General features: G+C 47.1%; 1 protein-coding gene across 1 annotated transcript in view; it reads right to left on the bottom strand.

The window, feature by feature from the left end:
- NTRK1 (neurotrophic receptor tyrosine kinase 1) overlaps positions 1-26010 on the bottom strand; it is a 99341-nt gene that overhangs the window by 31581 nt on the left and 41750 nt on the right. Inside the window, exons 4-11 of the mRNA XM_083167414.1 lie at positions 20857-20925; positions 19537-19691; positions 19271-19410; positions 13945-14089; positions 11926-12255; positions 11350-11367; positions 9186-9244; positions 7718-7820 (exon numbers count right to left, since the gene is read on the bottom strand). Of these exons, the coding sequence (XP_083023540.1) occupies positions 7718-7820; positions 9186-9244; positions 11350-11367; positions 11926-12255; positions 13945-14089; positions 19271-19410; positions 19537-19691; positions 20857-20925 (1019 nt within the window). The remainder of the gene's footprint in view (positions 1-7717; positions 7821-9185; positions 9245-11349; positions 11368-11925; positions 12256-13944; positions 14090-19270; positions 19411-19536; positions 19692-20856; positions 20926-26010) is intronic.

Below are 26010 nucleotides of genomic sequence, written 5' to 3'. Positions count from 1 at the left end.
TTACATCACACAGTAGTTACCACTTTACCTTATTTAAATTACTCCTCACATTATTCACATTATACCCTTAGAAAAAAATCCTGAGAAAATATTGTATTTTAACCACCTCCATGGCCACACTGCAACCCAGCACGAAGCAGTGTGTGCTGGGCAGAGGAGAAGAGCTGCAGCTGCTGCTGTCACATAAGGGGAGGGGGCCCGGGCCCCCACTGGGCCCTCCCATCAGACATTGGCCTGGGTAATTTGTATCCCTACCCCTTTCTCTCGGCACCCCTGATAATACCACACAGTAATGCCCCTTACACATGACACACATTTTTAATGTCCTTATAACCATAATGCCCCTTACACATTATGCCAACCTTTATTAATGCCCTTCATACACATAATGACACACATAATGCCCCTTACATATATGTTGCACATTATTAATGCCCTTATACACATGAAACACATAATGCCTGTTACACATATGTCGCACATTATTAATGCATTTATACATGACACACATAATGCCCCTTACACATATGCCGAACACTATTGCACAACCAACCCACCCGCAGACAGCACTCGCACAGCCGCTAACACTGTGGCCTCTGCCTCTGCTTGGATACAGATGTTTCCTCATACATCTTGCCTCAATTGGCCATGCAGCTCCTAGCCAGTTGCATTGTTATGACCAGCACACACAAGGAGCTTCCAATGATTAAAATGATATGCGGCATGCCTATATTTTGTGTGCGACTGTGGCTGTACCTGCATACGGAATGCTATGTTACAGTGATTTCCATGAATACACTATTTCATATGCAGATACAGCCTCACTCACACACAGAATATAGGCATGCTGCATATCATTTTAATCAGCAGAAGCTGCTGATGCCCCTAGGCATTCCAAATGCCCTAGGCAATTGCCTAGTTTGCCTATGGCCGGCCCTGCACTCAAAGGGTTAATAAACTGATGGTGAATCAGGTTTAAAGAGGTGAAATCTGCCATTGTAATGACATTTCTGGAACACATCAGCCAGTGCAGTGGTGAGGATGTGTGCAATATACAAGCATAGTACCCCCCCCTCCCCAGTACATCATTACACATATTACAAGGCCCCTCGGGAGTCCTGAGCCCTGCGTTACATCGCTCAGCCTGTGCGTCATGCCATTATGATGACACCTAATATCTGCTGTAAATGACAGCAGGGGGAACATCATTATTAGCATGGAGTGACAAAGTTCCACCGCGCCGAGAAATCAGGAGAAAGGATATACATACAAGGTAGACAAAATAAATGATCTGGAATATTAAATTGAAATTTGCCATTTGAATGTTTGCGATCAAAATCCATCGCAAAGGAGGTGATTCAGGCTGGTTTGGAAAAGCAAACTCCTTCTTTAATGGGCAAAACCATGCTGCACTGCAGGTGGGGCAGAAGTAACATGTGCAGAGAGAGTTAGATTTGGGTGGGTTATTTTGTTTCTGTGCAGGGTAAATACTGGCTGCTTTATTTTTACACTACAACAAAGATTTCATTTTGAACACACCCCACCCAAATCTAATTCTCTCTGCACCTGGTACATCTGCCCCACCTGCAGTGCACTAGTCCCAATGCCTTACATTGTTACACCGTTGCTGCACTTTGTATTTATTCAGATATATAGTAAAATATAACTGCATGATAATGCATAAGTCTAAACCTGTAGCAGTAACCCAGTGTACCAAGTAAGGTCAAGAGGTTCAGTTGTTGTTTAGACCAAACTCCAGAATGGGGAAGACATGGGATGGAAGCGATTTGACCGCGGATTGTTTCTTGGTGCCAGACTGGGTGGGGGTATACGTGCCTCTATAAGAGTACGTGATTTAGGCTTCGCTCACCCTCGGCATCGGTTGTAGAGTGCAGAAAGGGTTACAGCAACTGTTCTGTAGCTAGCAATAGACTTTAGTGCTGAGCCACCAGCTACTTTTCCATCTCACTCTCAGTCTTCTACACTATCTCCAGCCTTCTGGCCCTTGGGAAACAGACACATCAAACCCATTTAAGGCTTGAATGAATTTCAAAAGTGAATTAGCAGCTCCTTGCTGCATTGGCGCGGGGGAAACAAGCCCTAATGAAGTGTGCTTCTTCTCAAAACACTTTCTCCTTGTCTTAGTTAAAGTCATACTGCAGGAAAACATTTCTTCTCGAGAACCTGGCTTCCAGCACACAATTAATCCTAACGCCTCTGCGTGTTTCCATTGCGCCCTCACAGGAAGCGAAGAGGTTAAAAAATATCAATAGTTTGTGATGGAATTTTTTTAAATAATAGATTACAGTTAGGAATTATTTTTGCTCTTTTCTCTTCACCCTGCAAAACCAAACCTACTGTATTAGCCAATGAGTAGGCAGGAAACAGGTTGATTATGTAGCTTTATTTATACAAAACTAGTTAAAGCCCCATCAAAACGATGGCTTAGGGGCCCATTTATCACGCTATCCCCCGAATTCATGTAGTAGGGACCCCAGTAGGAATCTCCGATCCCTCCTGCACCGCTGCCGGTAGAGATAAAGTAGGTGGATATACAGTACCAGCCAATCAGCTCCCAACTGTCATTTTAAACACAACCTGTAACACGACAGTTAGGAGCTGATTGGCTGCTACTTTATCTCTCTCCAGGGCTTACTAATTACACCCCTGTGTCACAATACAGAACACTTTCTCACCTTTTGCCCATTATTATTCCCATCTCACCAACAATTCCTCTTAGCTACAATACGTGGATTCACTGATGATTGATAAAACGTATTATAATATGATCATGTTACCATGGTAGCAGGGACTATATAATCAATGTCTTATACGCAGCTATACATGCTGTACCTGCGATAGGCGTCTATATATTTTCCTGTACACAAATCCCCTGCTATTAACATTCCTTTTATTACATCCGTGTTCTGCCTTCTCTATTGATCCTTTACACAGGGAGCGATTACAGGGGATCGGCATGGAAACATAGGAGTCTGAATATAAATACCGCCTTAAATCAGGGAATATTTTCAGACTCGTGGAAGCTTAATAATAATAATAATAATAATAATAATAATAATAATAATTATAATTATTTACTAATAATAATGTAATGATAATAATTAAAAATACTTACAATAATGTATTATTCATAATTAATAATGTAATAATACTAATAATTATGCCTTAAAATTAATAATCCAAGATCCAATAAAACTTGCGATAAGGGAATAGCGGAAGGCAGAGATATTCAGGTAAAAAAAAAATAAGAAAATGTCTGCACCTGGCGCTGGGGATCTAAAACACCTGAATCTTATGGTTTGTTCCTTGGGTCTCACTTTTGACCATATCATTAAAATTGATAGCTAGTTAGTTCAAATCGCACCGTGTTAAGCCGCATCCAATCCCAATGCGCGGCCCCATGGCGTTGGAATTGGAAGTAGAAATAGACTGTGCAGCACAGACTATTTCTGCTGTCTCGTAACAAGGGCCGCACCGTCCCTCCATCCCTACCAGCTGATGCCGACACTCCGCCGGATATCGGCAGCCACCAAACGCACCTTGTGTACACAACTTAACTCTGGAGGCTGCTCACCATAAAGAGGCAGGCCAGCCTCGTAGGGTAAAAATACAAAAACATACAATGAGTGGGCGCGCTAATAGAGTGACAACATATATTTTTATTTATAACAGTCATATTATAGCATGCTAAGTAGCAACACAAAAAAGACCATCAAATACTGTGTGCATATAAGACCAAGCATAAAAATAGCAATGTCTGCGCCTGCATGCGAATGGGTGTGTACGCATGTGGGCGTACAGGAGAAATTTTTTTTGACGGCCATCAAATGATTTTTTACCTGGTCACAAAAAAAAGCCAATGTAGACTGACTTCTTTGTCTCTGATTTCCCAGAGAACAGGGCAGCCGCTGACGTCATGTGATGTCAGCCGCTTTGCCATGTCTGCGTTCACATGGGGACGCCCAGCGTTCTTCTGGGTGCACCCACAGTTTATCTGGGCAAGCCCAAAAAACCCACTTCACAACATCTCCCTGCCCACCCACTACGTGCCCTGCTGTGTGCAAACACCTCGGCCACTGTGATAGTTGACAGAGGCGTTTGCGCATCTGGACCGGGTCCAGCAACCCGGCAATACAACCCGGGTAAACGCTAAAAGTGGCAAAATCCACAGGTTACGTGGCTTTTTTGCGTCAACAGATGGAAACCAGCACCTTAAGTAGGTATTGCCCATGTAAGATGTATTTCTGAGATGTCAGGTTCAAGGGCAGAAATGATGCCGCACTAAATATTATTCAGTGACCGTTGGGGTTTCCATACAAGGGCCTGATTCAAACTCGTATGCTGGACTCCGAATATGCAGAATGAGCGATTATTAAGCTACCGCGCACGTGCACAGTTTGTAGGTAAGGACTCTCTGTGATGAAAGCCACTGTCGGTTTTCTATCGGTGGCAGTACGCAGGGTGATTGACAGGTGGCTGGAGAAACCCCAGGGAGGACCTCTGACATCAGCTCCGGTCCCGATCATCCAGTTGCATCGCAGCCGCAAAGTACGTCTCTGGCTACTCAGCTGCTGCACACATGGGCCAATCATTTGATGGTGAGTGATTGTGAATGGATTTTTTGCAAGGCTGCGATGCCATTTGCAGGCTTGCCCATTGGTGGCATTTCAATCTGGTGGGGTGGTGGCTATGTGTTCGCAGGCTCTGCTTTGTAGCAGCCCTGTGATCAGCTATGAATTGGGCATGATTCCGACATGGAAACAGTATCACAACCACTGCGTACTCACTGGCTGTGCTAATGCCACAGGAGGTTCCTTGTGTAAATGACGGCTTCTGTGATCCAGCAATGAGACTGAGAATAGGATCACCCTGTGCACACCTGGGCCATCTAAATAAGCTTCATTCAAGTCATTCAGGATGGCCAGTGTTTTCTCGCAGCTGGAGCCAGTGCAGATGCATCCAGGGAGGCAGCCTTTGGCCTTGGCATCCCCAGAAAACTATGCCGTTTTCTGGAACGCTGAAAGGAGAATTGTGAGGTGCTAGCGTATTTCACTGTCAGACGAATTGGACGCCGTGGCAGCCTAGTGCCAGAAGGTTGTGAAGGCTCCTGACATGTCTCAACATCAGGAACATCAGAATGGCATAACACAGCTCAGTGAAGTGACCCAGGAACATCAGGATGATCAGAGGGAAGGATAGACATGTGGAGGAGAGAAGTGACCCAGGAACATTAGGATGATTAGAGGGAAGGATAGACATGTGGGGGAGAGAAGTCCTGGGATGATGAGAGGGAAGGATAGACATGTGGAGGAGAGAAGTCCTGGGATGATCAGAGGGAAGGATAGACATGTGGAGGAGAGAAGTGACCAGAACATTGGGATGATCAGAGGAAAGGATAGACATGTGGAGGCGAGAAGTGACCAGGAACATTGGGATGGTCAGAGGGAAGGATAGACATGTGGAGGAGAGAAGTGACCAGGAACATTGGGATGTTTAGAGGGAAAGATAGACATGTGATGGAGAGAAGTGACCAGGAACATTGGGATGATCAGAGGAAAGGATAGACATGTGGAGGCGAGAAGTGACCAGGAACATTGGGATGGTCAGAGGGAAGGATAGGCATGCGATGGAGAGAAGTGACCAGGAACATTGGGATGATCAGAGGAAAGGATAGACATGTGGAGGCGAGAAGTGACCAGGAACATTGGGATGATCAGAGGGAAGGATAGACATGTAGAGGAGAGAAGTGACCAGAAACATAGGGATGATCAGAGGGAAGGATAGACATGTGGAGGGGAGAAGTGACCAGGAACATAGGTATGATCAGAGGGAAGGATAGACATATGGAGGTGAGAAGTGACCAAAAACATCGGGATGATCAGAGGTAAGGATAGACATGTGGAGGAGAGAAGTGACCAGGAACTTCGGGATGATCAGAGGGAAGGATAGACATGTGGAGGAGAGAAGTGACCAGGAACATTGGGATGATCAGAGGGAAGGATAGACATGTGATGGAGAGAAGTGACCAGGAACATTGGGATGATCAGAGGAAAGGATAGACATATGGAGGCGAGAAGTGACCAGGAACATTGGGATGTTTAGAGGGAAAGATAGACATGTGATGGAGAGAAGTGACCAGGAACATTGGGATGATCAGAGGAAAGGATAGACATGTGGAGGCGAGAAGTGACCAGGAACATTGGGATGGTCAGAGGGAAGGATAGACATATGATGGAGAGAAGTGACCAGGAACATTGGGATGATCAGAGGAAAGGATAGACATGTGGAGGCGAGAAGTGACCAGGAACATTGGGATGATCAGAGGGAAGGATAGACATGTGGAGGAGAGAAGTGACCAGAAACATAGGGATATCAGAGGGAAGGATAGACATGTGGAGGGGAGAAGTGACCAGGAACATAGGTATGATCAGAGGGAAGGATAGACATATGGAGGGGAGAAGTGACCAAAAACATCGGGATGATCAGAGGTAAGGATAGACATGTGGAGGAGAGAAGTGACCAGGAACTTCGGGATGATCAGAGGAAATGATAGACATATGGAGGCGAGAAGTGACCAGGAACATTGGGATGTTTAGAGGGAAAGATAGAAATGTGATGGAGAGAAGTGACCAAGAACATTGGGATGATCAGAGGAAAGGATAGACATGTGGAGGCGAGAAGTGACCAGGAACATTGGGATGGTCAGAGGGAAGGATAGACATGTGATGGAGAGAAGTGACCAGGAACATTGGGATGATCAGAGGAAAGGATAGACATATGGAGGCGAGAAGTGACCAGGAACATTGGGATGATCAGAGGGAAGGATAGACATGTAGAGGAGAGAAGTGACCAGAAACATAGGGATGATCAGAGTGAAGGATAGACATGTGGAGGGGAGAAGTGACCAGGAACATAGGTATGATCAGAGGGAAGGATAGACATATGGAGGGGAGAAGTGACCAAAAACATCGGGATGATCAGAGGTAAGGATAGACATGTGGAGGAGAGAAGTGACCAGGAACATTGGGATGGTCAAAGGGAAGGATAGACATGTGGAGGAGAGAAGTGACCAAGAACATCGGGATGATCAGAGGGAAGGATAGACATGTGGAGGGGAGAAGTGACCCAGGAACATAGGGATGATCAGAGGGAAACAGACATGTGGAGGGGAGAAGTGACCAGGAACATCAGGATGATCAGAGGGAAGGATAGACATGTGGGGGAGAGAAGTCCTGGGATGATGAGAGGGAAGGATAGACATGTGGAGGAAGAGAATAGAGAAGCATGGACCATGGGAAGGATAAATATGAAGAATGGACATACGTATGAGAAGAGTACAGGTGGAGAAGACTGTAGATGGAGATGTATAGGACAATAGTAAAGGGGCTGTTTGGTGCAACAGTGCATGACACAAACACAGCGAGCACATTTACAACATAAAAATATGTCTCTCAAATCCGCCTCTTAGGGAACCATAACAGGGCCGGTTTTCCAGGTCTTCTAGTTTGTGCACAAGTCCATCCATTACTGACTGGTGAATTTTAAAATATGTTGGTGCTAAGTATAAGACTTGATCCTGTGAAACATGCCCTGCTCCGGTGTCCCAGAGACTGGATTTGGGGAACTCTGTAGTTTGCGATATACATTTACTTGTGACTAGAAGATTGAGATGAATTCAGGAAAATTTAACACTCACGGTTGATTCCAAACTTAGAATGTCTCCCGCATTTATTAAGAACGATCAGCATGACGAGCAGGAATAAGCAGGCGAAGACGGCCAATCCCACAGCGACTGAGATCTGATGGAAAACACATGGACACAGTGAGGCCGCTCTCTTCCCCAGAAGCCCCTCATCAGGTGACGTAGTGTATTATAAGTCACCCTGGAACACTCAGACATGGGATAGAGTCCTATAGAATTCAGGTTATCACAATACACCCTAAATAGTTATTATCTGTTGGGGTTTATATGAGAACTCACAGGATCCAGATGACAGGTCAATACGTTGACACCAAAAGGTTTATATGTAACAGGTTGACATTGGATTAGGTCGACTTTGACAAAAGATCAACAGGCAATAGGTCAACAAAAGGTTGACACAGGCAAGAGGTTGACGTCGCAATGGTTGACACAAATCTTTCATGATTTTGTGTTTCATTTTCTTGGACTGTGACTGGGCTACATGCTACACTACTTGGGGTCCAAGTGCTCAGAGACAGGAGGAGGCATTACTAGCAGAGTGCAGAGTAGGCCCAGCGGTATTCCTTCCTGTCCATTTATCTGATTACCTAGAAATTCAGTTCTGGGATACCAATGTCTGTGTCCCACTTTTAGGGTCTGGTGGTGAGGGATTGCACATGTGCAGACCCCCACAGAGAGTGGGTTTGGCAATGTTTTCATTTGCCACGGAACTCAATGCCTGATTGACAGGCAGGGGGCATTCTGGGGTGGACACTAGGCATTTCATGGCCACAAAATCGGTGGGCGGCCATAAAAACGCTGGGTGGGCCTCTGCCTCTGCCTGCTCAGGGTGGGCAGATTGCCCGGCCCCAATTCGGACATCAATGTGCAGCAGAAAAGTAAGTCCTGTGCTACTCTTCTGCTGCGTAGCGAGGGGGTCTGGCCAGGGGCGGAGTTATCCTGCTCCCTAGGCTCCGAATGTATGCAGCCGAGCGGGCAGGACTGAATGACCCCCAGTGTGTACTGAGCATGAGACTATTACTAGAACATTTCATTAGACTTACACTTTCCTTTGACTACTTTTCCAAATAAAACCAGTCTTTATTGTTCATCAATTAGTGGCTTTACCACTTTCACCTCAGGACCAGATTCTTATGAATGCTGCACAAATTAACACATTGTCAAATGCACTTAAATTACATCTGGCTGGGTAATTGCTTTCTGCTGGTCTTGTGGTTCTCTAAGGTGTGTGTCAGGAACTAAGGGGGCAGATTGTTCTATGCTGTGGGGAGAGATAAAGTGGGGAGCGATAAAGGACCAACCAATCAGCTCCTAACTGTCTTTTTCAAACACAGCCTGTAACATAAGAGTTAGATGCTGAATGGTTGGTACCATAAGATAGGATAGCCCTCCTCTAAGTTGGAATTTAGAGGATCATGCTTAAATGTGGCCATGGAGACAAACGTCTATGTCACAACCTTACCCCAAATGTATTGTCCTCTACGGTCTCTACTGGGTTCAGGAACGTGCTGTTGCCCCCACCTGTGAAAGGGGGAAAAGAAAAATATTAATTCCTTCTGGTTCTCCACCATCGATGGCAGAGTTGCGCTATTGTTCTATTACCTGCTAGTCCCATTGATGGACATCCCAACCTTAAACTGTATTATACAAGTGGTTTCATGCAGGGGTTATGTATACAATATAACAATTCATTCCAATCAGATTTGTGCCTGAAATAAGCAGTACAAGACCCCTAGTCACAAGTATATTCCCCGTCTCTCCCAGGCGGCTGGCTGCCATTACTCAGGGTGTAGAAGCCGTTTCAGGTGCACTTTGTATAAGCTGACGCCTTTATGTTGCCATACTCTAGATATCCCTAAGGCGCTGCTGACTACTGGGCTAAATTATTATTTTATTACATTTCGCCCAGCAAGAAATGGAGCTAATCCACTTTATAAAGCAGTTGGCCCTTTTTTATTATATTACCTTCCCATACATTTTGCAGAGATGACAGATGACAGAACCTGCCCGACAATGACCTGGGGCGAGGACGGAAAAAATACCCACAAAAACGTGATTTCAACAATATGCTCTACCCACTGTTATCTGCGAGCCAAGGGCCTAAGTCAGCAAGTCGTCGCTGTGACAGAAAAAGAAACCGCCCGGTGCAAAATTGCAAATGAATTGAAAGTGATCGCTAACCGCCATCCATTCTCAGATCCATCCGCAATTCCCGGAACATGTATCGCAGCAGTGCATGGACCATCCGGCCGCCTGGGACCTTTCACATGCGACCCCCCTACTTCATTTCCCACCGCTGGAAGGGCAGCCAAATTGGAGATCAGACTGGCAGCAGGTCCAACCTGTGGCTCAGGAACACGCATTGGACCCAAGGGGGACATCAAACACATCCGATTTGGGCCAATTTCTTGGCCCGGTCTCTCAGGATCAGGTGAAATCGTCCCAAATCGTACGTTAAGGTATGGGCACATTAAGTCTGAGACTTCCACTAATCTGCGACTAAGACAGGCTGGAAGTGGTCAGCGCTGAAGTCAGAGACCCACCCTAAAAACAGCTTCAAAAGTGATAAAGTGGAGAGTGATAAACAACCAGCCAATCAGCGCCTACCTATCATTTTTCAAACCCAGCCTGCAGCATGGCAGTTAGCAGATGATTGGCTGGTTGTTTATCACTCTCCATTTTGTCACTTTTGAAGCTAGATACATCTGACCCATGGACACGCCTGCATTTTTCCAACCACACCCAGCAAATAACGGCAGCTTCCTGTCAGTCAAACTGTGGTTCCATTGCTGTTCTTAAGACAGAAGAAGCAAATTTGGGGGGCAGAAAGAAGCATGGATGTGGCGTAATATGTCTAATGATACTGTTATCGTGCATATAGTTCACATGTGTGCGCACCTTAAGTGCATACCTCCGAACTGTCCCACTTATCGTAGGTACGTCCCATTTTTTTGGGACGAACCTACGTCCCACCCGCTGCCGGCAGTGTCCCATTTGGGGGCAGTTGGTTCCCCCCTGTTGTCCGCGTCTATTCTTGCAGGCAGAGGGGCTGGGGGCTGGCCAGCAGCTAACAGAGCTGCTGGGCATGCCCCACAGCAGCAAAAAAACGGGGCGTGGCCTCGTGGAAGTGCTGCAAGTATAGACCACATCCCATTTTCAGCAGGCCACACCCAAAAAAATTATCCACACACCCTGTCCTGCCCCAGTCACCTCAAATGTTGGGAGGTATGTAAATGTTAGGAGTCCTACAGGTACACAGGCCTGAATGTATGTGCCACATCTGGTGCATGGGGGAAGCATTTTCTCCACGCACAGCAGGATTGATGCTAGTCAGCTGCTGAATTCAGGAACTGCTGACAACCTCTTTATGAATACGCAATTTACATACATAAATAATGATTCGCAGGCGACAATTGTTTGCACTCCAAGTTATGAACAAGATAACATAAAATGGCACATGTCTCTGTGAGACAGACAGCAATAATGATACAGACAGACTCAAATCATCCCCCGAAATCTACTTATCTACCAAAGATGATTTGCAAGTTTAAGAGATGCAAGACAGCTTAATGGCATTCACAATTTAATGAGTTTGTTGACAAAAACAATTAAGCTGGCCGACTTACCCTCGGGGGACAAGGACACTGAAAAATAAACAAATAAGAGAGTTAATTTCAGAAAATGATAATCATTGTCATTTATAATACAGAACACAGCGCTGCTTCCTTTCACTGCAAAATCTCATACACATTTTAACGTGTTTGTAAGCACCTTAAAATGGCTTCAGCAGTTTTAGCGACACTGAGGCGGCCATTTTGTTTTTTTCTGCTGGTAAGTGAAAGTGAATGTGTGACAGCAGAGCTTATGGGTGGGGACACCGACATTCATAAGAGCTGGGCCACGGGGGTCTGCAACCTGTGACCCTCCAACTCCTGTAAAATCACACATCCCAGGATGCCTTGCCACAGATTTAGCATTCCCCAACAGCAAAATGATGGCAGGGCATTCTGGGGTGTGTAGTTTCATAGCAGCTGGAGGGGCACAGGAACTTGGCAATTAATTCAGTAGGATCTAGGGACATTCCGTGTCAGCTGGCATCTGATTGGTTGCTAAAAGCAACGCCACCACTTCAGAAGGCTAGACACATCCCCGCTCTGAGTTATATGAGGATATATATGGTGTAACCAGTGTAATGGTCTCACCTGGGATGGGCTCCTCCGGGTTGAAGTTGAAGGGATTATCCATAAACGTGCCGTACATGCTCTTACTGTCCTCCCCCAGCCAGTTCCTCACCAGCAGAGTGTAGTTCCCATTGTTGACGTGTGTGGGGTTGTTGAGGTACAGACAGCCGTGGATGAGCGTCCCGTTCTCTCTGTACTCCAGCGGCTTGGTGAACGTGTACGTGTTCATGACCAGGGTCTCTCCGTTGAACTGCCAGCTCAGATCCGGCGCTGGGTTCCCATCTATGGTATATGGGATGCAGGAGTGATACTGGCGGACGACTTCTCCCAACTCCTTCACCACCGCTGGGACTGAGAGAGAAAGACGGGGCCCAGGGTTAGCTACGTGTAACGGCATCGTATAACCCGTATACCGGAAAGCAAACCACCGGCAAATGAATAGGATCCAGAAAACATTTCATATAAAGCATGTTTGACATTATTTAATGTTAACAGGATCCCTAAACCCATGATAAAACCTCAATATAATACACCCTCACAGCTGACCGTCTGGGTGGCCTGGAAACTGTGACAGTTATTTGCAGCCACCCACTAAGCAGGGATTTGTTGAAACTCGACTTGCTCGCTGTAAGCTTACTGTCCCCCGTGCTCTGCCCGCAGCAAGCTTAGGGGTCATTTACTAAGATGGGAGTTCTATTGAAGATAGGATGTAGCAACCAACCAGATTCCACTTTATTTAGCACCTTCTAGAAGATAATAAATAGAATCGATTGGTTGCTATGGGCAATTTCCCATCTTCAATAGAACTCAGAGTAAATTTAGTAAATTGACGCCTTACCCATAAAACCAGTGGGCGTTCTCCTGTGAATGCAAGCGTGTCGCTGCCTACTCGGGGCGGGAGGCTGACGTCATAGATGGGAAAAAAATTATGTCACATGACATCAGCAAACAAATTAATTTGACGGTCGGCGATCTGAGGGGGAGGGGGGGGGGGCATTGAGCCAGGCAGGCGTTTACCTGTCATACACAGCCTAGCCGACAGGTCTGAATCAGGAATCCACAACTGGCCATTTGCACTGAAACTAAAATGTCTGGGACTGGTCTGGAACAAGAAATGTGCCCCCAATAGTCAAGACGTAAAAAATAAAATTAAATTCAACTGTACTGTTCCCTGACAGGCCTGCGTTAGGCCTGCTCCGCCCTGCGACAGGCCTGCTCCGCCCTGCTTCAGGCCTGCTCCGCCCTGCGCCAGGCCTGCTCCGCCCTGCTTCAGGCCTGCTCCGCCCTGCGTCAGGCCTGCTCCGCCCTGCGTCAGGCTTGCTCCGCCCTGCGTCAGGCCTGCTCCGCCCTGCTTCAGGCCTGCTCCGCCCTGCGTCAGGCCTGCTCCGCCCTGCTGCACCTTAATCCCACTGGGTAAGATAGCAGCTTGCAGAATGCAGTATGAACGGGTTAATTACAGGGTGACGTCAGAGCTGGACCACACTGTTTTATTAGAAGACTCAGAGTGCGATTCCTTTCCATTTCATGTGGCTATTGGTTTCTTGAATTAATTAGAAGTATTTTTCCAGCGAGCGAGATTGCCTTCCCATAAGTAAGAGCGCGCTGCTCTCTGGACACGAGAGGGCTGCCGGGAAGAGATGACTCCTGATGAGAGCATAGACCTTCTTCTATTGAGTGATGCTGTCTCACCGGGAACATGGGAATAATGGGTGACTCTCTACCTGTCTGGCAGCCAACGCTGGTAAACAAGTCCCTGCCCATAGACATATACTCACTTCCCAGACAATCTCATTTACACTAGGTATGATGGATAAAGGAGCTGTCTGTAGAGTCAAAATGCTTAGAGGCCCATTTATCAACGAGTGATAAAACTCCTTGTGTGTGTGCTCCAGCCAATCAGCTGCCATCTGTCATTTTTCAAACACATGACAGTTAGCAGCTGATTGGCTGGAGCAACCCAGCCCACCAACTCTTCGTACAGTGTTATGTGCTGTAGCCTTGGGACAGAGAGGAGAGAGAGGAAATGAACGGACTACTTACAATGGACGTCTATCTGTACTGCCTTCTTAGTTTGGCCGGCCATGTTCTCCGCTCTGCAGGTGATATCGCGCTTGTTGAAGTCTTTGGAGATGTTGTAGAGATGCAGGAAGATCTCTGTGTAGGGTCCCTCAGACTGCTCTGTGGGCTATAGGGAGAAGCAGATCAGGGTGGCATCCACTGTCCTAAGTAACGCAATCACTACGGAGGATATCTGTATTGGGATTCATGTGCCATGCTGAGGTCTACCGGCTTAGCACCGGAACTGAAGGCTCATTCTACAGTACAGCGCTGCCTGATGGTATGCAGACGGCTGACAGAGAATGTCTAGGTATAGCAGGGGTGGCCAACCGGTCAGAGGTAAAGAGCCGAAAAATATCGGTAGTCAAGCTAAAGAGCCGACATCATGCACGCGCCGAAGGCGAAAGCGCCAAAAAAGGGGCGTAGTCTAATTTGACCGCTTGGGTGGGTGTGATACAAATATGCCTCCAATAGTGCAGTGCCATATACTCATATGCCCCCCACACGGTGCCAGGTATGCCCCTACGGTGCTAGAAAGCTGGTATGCCCCCACAGGGCCAAAAAGGTGGTATGCCCCCACAGTGCCACAAACTGTTATGCCCCCACAGTGCCACAAACTGCTATGCCCCCACAGTGCCACAGACTGCTATGCCCAGACAGTGCCACAGACTGCTATGCCCCCACAGTGCAAATTTCCCAGCAGCAGCGCTCACCGTTGTTGCTGCTGCTGCCAGGTGGGGAGAGGACAGTCTGGTGTCCCCCTGCAGTCCTGTCATGTCACTGAGGGGAGGAGAGCACAGCACAGGACACTGCGCGTCTCCTTCCCCCTCACTTCCCTGTGACTGGGCCGTCCACCAATCAAAGCTCGCTGGCCGGCTCCTGATTGGCTGCTGGCCCGCAAGCTCTAATTGGCGGACGGCCCAGTCACAAGGATGCACAGTAAGGGGTAGGAGAGATGCGCGATGCGTGCTCTCCTCCCCTCAGAAGGAGAAGGGATACAGGGAACCGGCAGCAGGGGGTACTGGGATGGACGGTGGGCAGCGGGCAGCAGTGGGGGCAGGAGCCACACTTTACAAGGAGGAGAGCCACATGAGGCTCAAGAGCCACGGGTTGGCCACCACTGCTGTATAGAGTGAATGGTCAAAAGGTCGACACAAGCAATAGATCAACATGGCATTGGTTGACACACGGCCCATTTTTGTAAAAGCAGCTATCATTGATAAAAAACAGTTGTTATTGCCTTGTGAATGATCACTGCTAGACTCGCACCAAAGCCTCTGTGGCTATTACACATACCACTTGTGTGGCAATATTCACTGAATGGGGTTGTGGTGTGCGAGAATCTCATTTACAGTGACTGAGAATCCTGGAGGAGAGACACAATGACATCTGTACTGAGAGGTGAGCACTGCCAGTACACGCACAACGTCACAGGTGTCATCTACAGCAAGGCTGGCCAAAACGGTTCTACCAACAGGTCATGTTTTCCAGACCACCTAGCTGGTGCACAGGTGTAGTCATTACTATCTGTCACATTTCCCAGACCATCTAGCTGATTCACAGGTGTATTTATTAATAACTCTCACATTTCCCAGACCACCTAGATGGAGCACAGGTGCAGTCATTACTGTCACATTCCCAGATCACCTAGCTGGTGCACAGGCGCAGTCATTACTAACTGTCACATTTCCCAGACCATCTAGCTGATTCACAGGTGTATTTATTACTAACTCTCACATTTCCCAGACCACCTAGCTGGAGCACAGGTGCAGTCAATACTGTCACATTTCCCAGACCACTTAGATGGAGCACAGGTGCAGTCATTACTGTCACATTACCAGACCACCTAGCTGGTGCACAGGTGCAGTCACTACTAACTGTCACATTCCACAGACCACCAAGCTGGGGCACAGGTGCAGTCATTACTAACTGTCACATTACCAGACCACCTAGCTGGTGCACAGGTGTAGCCATTACTGTCACATTTCCCGAACCACCTAGTTGGTGCAAAGTCATTACTATTTGTCACATTTTCACACATGTGCTACATTCATTACTAACTGTCTCATTCTACAGATCCATAAATTGTCTGGAAAACATGACCTATTGGTGGATCTCAAGGACTGGGAGTTCAGCATTATTAGATACATATGAACATAAAACCAATATAGGGTTAGAGGTTTGGATCCACAGCTAAAGCTACTCAGCACGGCCTCCTCACTGCTCAGAACAATAAATCTGGGTGGGTATAAGCTGGCACTGGCCACAGTACTCCAAAAAACCCAGGGGGGAATGCTTGGGTGTAGTTGTGCTGTGTACATGGGCCAGGGGCGGATTGGCCCACCGGGAAACCGGGCCACTTCCCGGTGGGCCGGCCTATAAAACATTACAATCGGGCCGCCAATCCCCGCAACCTACCCCCCTGCTGGGCCGCGGACCGCGATTTCAGTCACAGTGATTAATTAGCGGGCGCGGCGTTTCGCCCCGTATCCAAAATGCCGGTGGGAGGTCTGCTGCGCATGTGCAGCCGCTCCCAAGGTCCTTTGCAGAGCAGCGGCTCATGAGTGATGATTGACTCCGGGCTCCGCCCTCTGATCCCCGCGCGCCGTGCACAGCCACAGATCCTGTCCAAGCGCTGCTGCGTGACCAGTCGGCGGCCGCCGTTCAGCAGCGTATGCAAAGCACTGAAAGCAGGGAGGCTTTGCATACACTGGTATGCAGACTAAAAGTGTCTACAGTGTTGCTGCCAGCACCCGCTGCCTGAGCCTGTGTGACAGACAGCGGCGCTGGCAGCATGGCATGGCAGGCAGCAGCCAGCAACATCGCACCCACCTCTTCTGTCCCCTGTGAGTACAGAGAGCAGTCACCTCCCCCTCCCCCCACCGCATAGTAGCAGCCCAGGAGCCACTCCTCCCAATGCTCTGCTGCTGAGCATGGTCCACAGTGCACATGTGGACTCACTGGAGGAGCCAGAAGGCTAGGACAGAGGAGCCAGCCCTACAGCCAGCTACACCAGCATAGTCAGGTATGTGATGCGCGCTGGGGGGGGGTGTTAATATGTGCTGGGATGGGGGTTATATTAGAAAGTGTTTAGATTAGGCTGTTTTAGCCTGATTTTCCAGGGCAAAATGCACCCTGCCCCATGCTAGTATAGCCTGCCCGTCCGTCCCTGCTTCTTTGTGAATACATGCCATGCCCACGGGCATGGTATCTATTCCCAGTAATCAGTGCGCTAAGATGAAGCATCACCATAGCCCCCCACACAGTAACTTTGTTGGTAAGGTCTATGGGCCCAGCCTGCCACCGTAATGGATCACTAAAATGTGTGCACACTGGGTTCTCTGCTTGTGCAGCTATGGTTCAGTGTGCGCGGGGAATGGGGTGCAGTGTAGCGGTGGTAGCATATTGTGTGTAAGGTAGCGGCTATGTGCTGGGAATGGGGTGCAGTGTAGCGGTGGTAGGATATTGTGTGTAAGGTAGCGGCTATGTGCTGGGAATGGGGTGCAGTGTAGCGGTGGTAGGATATTGTGTGTAAGGTAGCGGCTATGTGCTGGGAATGGGGTGCAGTGTAGCGGTGGTAGGATATTGTGTGTAAGGTAGCGGCTATGTGCTGGGAATGGGGTGCAGTGTAGCGGTGGTAGCATATTGTGTGTAAGGTAGGGTAGCAGCTGTAGTGCAGTGTGTGCGGGGAGTGGGGTGCAGTGTAGTGTAGGGCTGGTAGCGGCATGCATATAAGGTAGGGGTAGGAGGTGTAGGGTAGCGGCAGTGGTGGGGTGCAGTGTAGTGGTGGTAGTGTAGTTTGTGTAAGGTAATGTAGGAGGTGTAGGGTAGCGGTGTTAGTGTAGTGTGTATGAGGAATTGGGTGCAATGTGGTGGTGGTAGCATAGTGAGTGTGGTGCAGGGTCGCAGCAGTACATTAGTGAGTGTGGGGAGGGAGTTGCCACCTGTATGGAGCTGGGCTGGTAGGTTCTGCTGCTTGGGAAGTACAGGAAAGTACACTGACAGTAGTGGCATCAACCCCCCCCCCCCCATCCCACCCCATAAGTCAGTCACACAACATATGAGAGGCCGGGCAAGTGGCACAGGCAGCAGGTGCAGTGGGCACAGAGCCCCTGGTGAGCGCTGCACAGTGCTGAGCAGTAAGAGGAACATTTGGTTACTTACTATCACCCTGCCCATCTGCTGGGCAGTGAGCTCTGTGCCCACTGCACCTGTTGCCTGTGCCACTTGCTCGGCCTCTCATATGCTGTGTGACTGACTTATGGGGGGGGATATGATGCTACTACTGTCAGTGTACTTTCCTGTACTTCCCAAGCAGCAGAACCTACCAGCTCCATACAGGTGGCAATTACTGTGCATGAGGTAATGACATCTTATTTGCCCTACAGTATGTACCTCCGAAGCTGGAGTGAGGTGACATGAGGTAAATCTTGACCGGTGCATATCCCCTGGAAGCAGGCTCCTTTCGACCACAGAAGGCCAGGTTAGTAGCAACAACACACCACCATGAAGCCTAACCTTATCCATATAAACTCACCTGTAGCCTAACCCTGTCCATACACACACACACACACACACACACACACACTTGTAGCCTAACCCTATACACACACACACACACACACACACATAGCCTAACACTAGCCACACACACACACACATCCGTAGCCTAACCCTGCCTGTACATACACCCCTGTAGCCTAACCCTGTCCATACACACACACACACACCCAGAGCCTAACTCTGTCCATATATACACTCACGCCCATAGCCTAACCCTATCCATCCACACACACACCTGTAGCCTAACCCTGTCCTTATACACATCCGTAGTCTAACCCTATCCATTCAGACACACACCCAGCCCAACCCTAATCTTTCATACATCCTAGCCTGCAGCATAACTGTGGGGAAATCTGGTGAGGGGGCGTGGCCAACCAGGAAGGGGGGGGGGTGATATGAGGCGGGAGTATCCCCTCCCCCTTGGCTGAACACCCTCCCCCCCCCCCACGAGATCCCACCTCCATTAGGGCTGCTTTGAGAAATTTCCCGGGCTGGTTTAAAATCCCAATCCGCCCCTGACATGGGCAGACTAGAGGAGCCACGTGGTTCTTATGTGCTGTCAAATTCTATATTTTTATGAGACAAGTGGAGATGTTAGTTACCCATAGCAACTGATCAAATTGCATCAACCATTTTCTAGAAGGTACAATATGAAAGATAGCTATAATTTGGTTGGTTTGATGTGCAACTTCTCCATTTGTCCTCATCAGTTGAGCATATATCTCCTGTTTTATCGCCTACTTACCTCTTTATATTGAGGACTCACATCTGGCAAGTCCCAGGTGGCTGTAGGTATGGGCTGACCAGCCACATTGCATTGAAGAGTTAGATTATCTCCTTCAAGAACTGTGAGGTTTTGATCTGTAATGTAGACCTCTGGTCGTTCTAGAGGGGAAGCACAAATGCGGTGGTCATATGCTTGGCTTGGCTAACCTTCAGCTTGACAGTGTATCTAAACTAATGCCTCAGGGAGGCCTATATACATTGTCCAGAGATAAACAGGACACCTACCACACTGAGAGATGTTGGCATCTTCCAGGAAAATCTCCACCCCGTCTATCCAGCAGCTGAGAGTCTGGTTTCCGAGGTCAGCCCACCCCTCGTCCCTACGAATCTGAATCCAACGCACTTCGCAGGAACACTGGAAGGGGTTTTCCGTCAGGACTCTGGAGGGGGAGAAAGTCAACCATCAGCAAAGTTGGGCAACACACCATGTTCAACCTTCTCCCCCATCAAAGGATGACCACGGACAACTTCAAGCTGAACTTGTCCAATGGATGGTTCTAATCCTAAATACACACACTCTGCAAACATGGCCTGTATACGGACACATAGGATGATAAGGACACATAATAAGAGACCCCATCATATACTGTGGCCTCTAAATGTAATTATATAGTTTAGCCTACCGGACTTAAGGGCTAACTTTAGCAAACTAAAAAAAGATAGGAAGCTAGGGTTTCCAGAGCCGGATCATCCACTACGCAGCGTAGTCTCCTGCCTACAGCCCAGTGACCAGAGAGGAACCCAGATCATATCAACCTCTTGTATGAGAGACAGAGAAGGAACCCCAGACAAGTATCTTGCCAGGACCACTTGTGGACCCAATCAGGCTCTGGGCTCACACAGCGAGCAGGTCTCCTGAAAGCTCCTTAGATCCCACCTGGATACACCCATCTTACAAGCGTCTGTCTAACTGACGCAAGCAGTGCGGTTGTCGGTGCCCCTCCCACTTAAACTTTACAGACTCGCAGCTTTGAAATGTAATTAGCTGTGAGGAATACCGCAGGTTTGTAGCAGTGCCTGGGCCTAGTCATGTGCAGCCCACGCTAATGCTGGCCATACATCAGAAAGATCGATCTTAAGATCGATTGCGCTCATGATTGTGTCCAATTTCCCTTCAATTCTCCGGCAGTCCTTGGTGGTTTTTGGACACACAATGTGCACACAATCTGCATACAATCCATCTTACAATCAATTGAGATTGTATGATTGGGTACAATATCTTTCTGATGTATGGCCACCTTAAGCCTGCAAGCTGCAGTTACGGCAAGGTGTGAACAGAAATCCGCAATAAGTAGAGGTGTTTTTGTCACTACCACCACAAGTGCATTAGCCCATATCTCTGGGTAATTAACCTGGAACGTATGGGCTAACGTGTGTTGGCTGTGGGTTTACCGCAGGAGGAAATGGGCTTCTCCAGGCGTTAAAGTTCAAAATGATCCTCATGCGGTAAGCTCCGCAGCACATCTGCTGAATAAAAGTGTTTACCGTCAGGTACACAATCACACACACATACACACATGCAGCAACTGAGACAAGTGGACTTACAATTCCTGGAGAGGCAGACTGTGAAACGTCCTCCATGACAGGGAGATCAGGGAGTTAGAAGAAAGGTTTCTGTGGACAGAAGAAGAGAAATGAGCTAACACATGATTTTAAGCAGATGTTTTGGCAGCCGCCAGGACAGGACAGGAAGGGGGGACGTCAGGTTGGTGGGATCGTAATATATACGTCTGCCTATGCTGAAATAAAACCTGTGACATCATCTTCACAACCAACTTATCAAGATAACAGTAAACCCTGGAGAAATCCTGTCAGAGGGGTGAAATATTGTGATCCTACCAGAAATATTACAGTTACTTGGGATCGGTATAGTATGCCAACACTCACCATGTCGGCAATGAAAAATCAACATGTTATTTCGCAAGGTCGACATTTCAAACCCACTCATCCTGAAGGGTGAAGCCTTATGACGTCATGGGGGGTAGGCGATAGGTGGACAGGACGTCAGCAACCAAGTTCGGGGGATGGATATTCCATATGTCAACATTCTGTCCATGTTGACATTGAAGATGTTCATTTAATAACTGTTGACATTTTAGTGTTGACATTATTAGGTGACTGTCTACTTAGTAACTGCAGATCTCCGGAAGGGACTGTTCTGCGGGGTCTTGGATCACAGATATGTGCATATGGCCTAATGATATGTTACAGTCCATCTGTCTATAATGACTCAATGCTGTCAGGATAGAGACTGTGGGTGAGATGTACTAAGCTTGAAAAGTGATAAAATGGAGAACGGTAAACCATCAACCAATCAGCTCTTTCCTGTCAACCACAGCCTGTGACATGGTAGTAAGGAGCTGATTGGCTGGTGGTTTATCACTCTCCATTTTGTCACTTTTCAAGCTTAAGGTGCGTACACACGTACAGATTTTTCTGTCTGATCTATCTGGTGGGAACAAACACCTGGAAATGTATGGAAGCAAATGACAATCAAATAATTGTTCCTAAACACTTGAAAACAGACAGTGATCAGTCAGACAAATTGTTTAAATCATTCTGATATAACAAATTTATCAAAGCATATATTTTTTTCTGTTTTCCTGCATTGGGTGGAAATATGTAATTGTCACATGCTCCCATACAGATCCAGGTTTTTGTTCCCACCAGATAGATCAAACAGAAAAATTGATACAGTGTGTCAATACAAATACTCTGTATAAACGATAAAGAGATAGAGTGTTGCTACTGAATATTAACTGAAAACCAATAGTTGCTACAAATAATTAAAGACATTACTGTCAGTCCTGTAAATAAAAAACAAACACACGAAAAGATAAGCCCATAAAACTGGGGATGAATAAATGGGAAACGGTCATCTGTCAGACCAGACTTAGGTCAACAGTCATTAGGTCGACCCTGGAAGGTCGACTGTCCCCAAGGTCAAGAAAAAAGAAGTGGCAGAGAGCTAATCTATATATAATTGAACCTGCTGCTGTCTCTGATAAGGGGACACCCCAGCCCCTTAGACACAGGTACAAAGAAGAAAACGGTTTCAGAGGCAGCGCTGATTCAAATAATCATTTAAAATTTATTATGGAACAATAGATACAATTTTGTATTCAGATACCGGCCGGTACTTCAAATATATAATTTATATATTTGAAGTACCGGCCGGTATCTGAATACAAAATTGTATCTATTGTTCCATAATAAATTTTAAATGATTATTTGAATCAGCGCTGCCTCTGAAACCGTTTTCTTCTTTGTCCCCAAGGTCGACAGGGTTAAAGGTCGACATGGCTCAAGGTCGACACGACTTAAGGTCGACACGGGCCAAGGTCAACATGAGTTTTTCACAGTTTTTTGAGCCGACATGTGCCGACAGGCGTTATTTCATGCCCTCCCATCCACTAGGGCGTGGTGGGAGAATAAAATAGTGTGCCGAGAGCAGCGAGGCACCGTGCCCAAAGCATGGCGAGCGATGCGAGGGGCTGCGGTTCAACACCAACACCAACTGTGTCCATGTCGACATTCGGGTAAAAAAAAGTGAAAAACTCATGTCGACCTAATGACTGTCGACCTTGGCCCATGTTGACATTAAGTCATGTCGACCTTGAGCCATGTCGACCTTTAACCCTGTCGACCTTGGGGACAGTCGACCTTCCGGGGTCGACCTAATGACTGTAGATCTAAGTCTGTTCTGACAGATGTACCGCTTCCGAATAAACATAGATAACTACAAAAGTTATTTCCAGTTTCCACATCCAATTTTTTAAATCACTATTTCTTAATGACTTTTTGCACATTCTTACTATCATCTTATTGGAGAGGGTATGAATAGCACACCCCCTTTTTAAAGAACTCAAATAAAGGTTACATTTTAAGATTGTGTATTATCAGTTGGACATCTTCCAGGCATATTTTTGGAGTGCACCCCACAATTCTCCATCTTTTTCTTCTTCTTACAATGTGAATTTCTAATTGGAGAGGGGTAGCACCATGTCTTTGTGAATATAAAAAAATTCGATAGTACAAAAATAATAAAGAAAATAAAAATATAACCTACAGGAAGACGTACAAAAAAGAATTCTCAGTGCGGAATTAAAAACCTTCCTTTCTAAAGAAAAATATGTACGTGTGTACGCACCTTTAGTGCATCTGGCCCTGTGTCAAAATGATTTGTCAGCGCACAAGATGGCCACCACAACTATGTATAGGTGACAGAGAAAGAAATGTGTGGCACCACAGGTCTCATATATGGAATAGGTGTCAGCATCTAGCTGGGTGACGACAGCCGCAGGCAGCTGTAAATAACAATACACATGCCGACACTCCGTGCTGCCCTGAGTAGTGGGTACAGATACATTTCAGCTCTTGTCAGGTCAATGATTGGCCACAGGGGAGTGAAAATGAGCTTTGGCTGTCAGTCCCCACACGCAGTCCCTCCTGTACCCAGCTGCTGAGAGATCGTGTTCTGCTGCAAGCATTGATTTTCAGCTAGCAAGGCCATCTGACTGGAATCACTTCACACTGTCACCAACGGCACCAGGGCCAGTCCTGCCGCACGTGGCCTCTCACAAACACAGGACTCAGAAGTGCCCGGTTAATACCCACGTACACATAATGGGCCTGATTCTGGTTGGTTTGCAAAAGCAAACTCCTTCTTTAATGGACAAAACCATGTGCACTGCAGGTGGGGCAGATGTAACATGTGCAGAAAGTTACATTTGGGGGAGTTATTTTGTTTCTGTGCAGAGTAAATACTGGCTGCTTTATTTTTACACTGCAATATACTGTAGATATCAGTTTGAAGTACACATCTCACCTCGGGATACGGTCGTATTGTTGACATCACAGGTGTCTATGTCGACAGGTGTCTATGTCGACATGGGTGAAGGTTGACAGGTGTCAAGGTCAACATGGGACAAGGTTGACACATCGTTAGGTCGACATGGGTTAGGTCAAAAGGTCGACATGTTTTTTTTACTGTTTTAGGGCGTGGTGGGAGAATAAAATAGTGTGCCGAGCGTGAGTCGACCTTAACCCATGTCGACCTTGTACCATGTCGACCTTGCCACCTGTTGACCTTCACCCATGTCGACCTAGACACCTGTCAACCTTGCCACCTGTCGACCCAACGGTGTCAAGCTAATGACTGTCGACCTAAGTGATGTCAACAATACGATCCACACCCCTCACCTCTATTATCACTTACTGCAATGATAGGTGTCAATATTCTATCATATGTTATGGCAATAATAATATTACCTATTACTCTGGTAATAACCCTAACCCACCCCATCTACGCACCGAGCGGGATGCCGACTGTCAGTATTTGGTGTCAACATCATGTCCCTTTTCGAGAATATGGCGCTGGTCTTCTGACGCCTGTCGGGATGCAGGTGTCGATCTATTGAACACTCCCATCCTGATCACTGGGATGCTAACCGCATCGTATATGTGTATGTGTGATACTTTTAATATATAGTAGCAAACCTAACCTATAAAGTATACTATACCCAAAATTTACAAATGCAGAAAATAATTGTCCCACAAAAAATAAATCAAATGGTTAAATATATATATTTTTGAAATCGTCTAATGTTAACGCCACCCTGAGATTAGCTGACATGTAGGGTTACAGATGGTGGAAACCTTGTATGCATTGTAACCGCTCAGTGCAGGCGCGTTGTATGAGAAATGCATCCAATGTGCACAAAGATGTCAAGCATAAAGGAAATGTTACTGGTATTGAAAAACAATCAGGACATTTCCATAGGGAAGGGGGATTCGAGGAACATTTTTGTAAAACTTGGAATTGCCCCTTTAAATCATAGAGTGTTGGCAATTACTCTTCTGGGTGGGAGGTCTAAGTGATTGATTGCAGACACATTAGTAAATCACAACGGGTCCCCCTCCTGTGATGGAAGGGTACCTACAATAACACAGAAGCCAATATACAGAAGTCCTTTGTTACAGACTTGGTGGAGGGATGCTGAACCAATAAACCAATATGGCCTCCAGTGGTGGAACCACAGGGACAGCTGTAGTGTTTATGTTCCCATAATGTTCCATTATCGTATACTGAACCGCACATTAGAATCCAGGCCATCTGTTATGAAACAGATTCTGCGAGTACGGGAGAGAGATGGTCATCCACCAATAGGAAAGGGGATCGCATTCCGGAACTTGGACGCAGTATGCACGGCGTTGCCTGATAAAAGCCTATGGGCTTCTTTTTAGCGTTCTAGTCTGAAAGAGATCCATTAGGATGCTTCCCAGCATGCCCTGCGACACCACACGCCATACTGGCACATAGGCAGAAGGGCGCCCAGGTCATAAATAAACCCAGAAATCCTTGTATGGTAAACGGCAGCTTGTTGAGCTTATTGCAAACTGCAGGTTTTGAACTTCTAAGACGCATTCTCCTTACGTTCCCCTGAGGTTCTGCAAAGTTGGTATTGGTGTATGGGTGATTGATGAGCTGAAGTTTTTCCAGAAAACCTGTCCTTCTCGAGAGCCTTACATGACTGCTCCGTAGCCAATACCACCTGCCTCGAGAGAAGATTACATACATGGAAGATTTGTGGTCTGGTCACACAGCACATGTTGTGCTTTAAAATATAGAAACCGTTTGATAATAAGCATTGCCGAGACCCTAAATTAGGATTCCCTGTGTGATGGCGGCATGCCGCC

The sequence above is a fragment of the Crinia signifera genome, chromosome 12 (assembly GCF_055691185.1).
Source record: "Crinia signifera chromosome 12, ASM5569118v1, whole genome shotgun sequence".
Taxonomy (NCBI): Eukaryota; Metazoa; Chordata; class Amphibia; order Anura; family Myobatrachidae; genus Crinia; species Crinia signifera.
The sequence above is the reverse complement of the archived record's forward strand: the minus strand, read 5'-3'. Positions and strand labels throughout refer to the sequence as shown.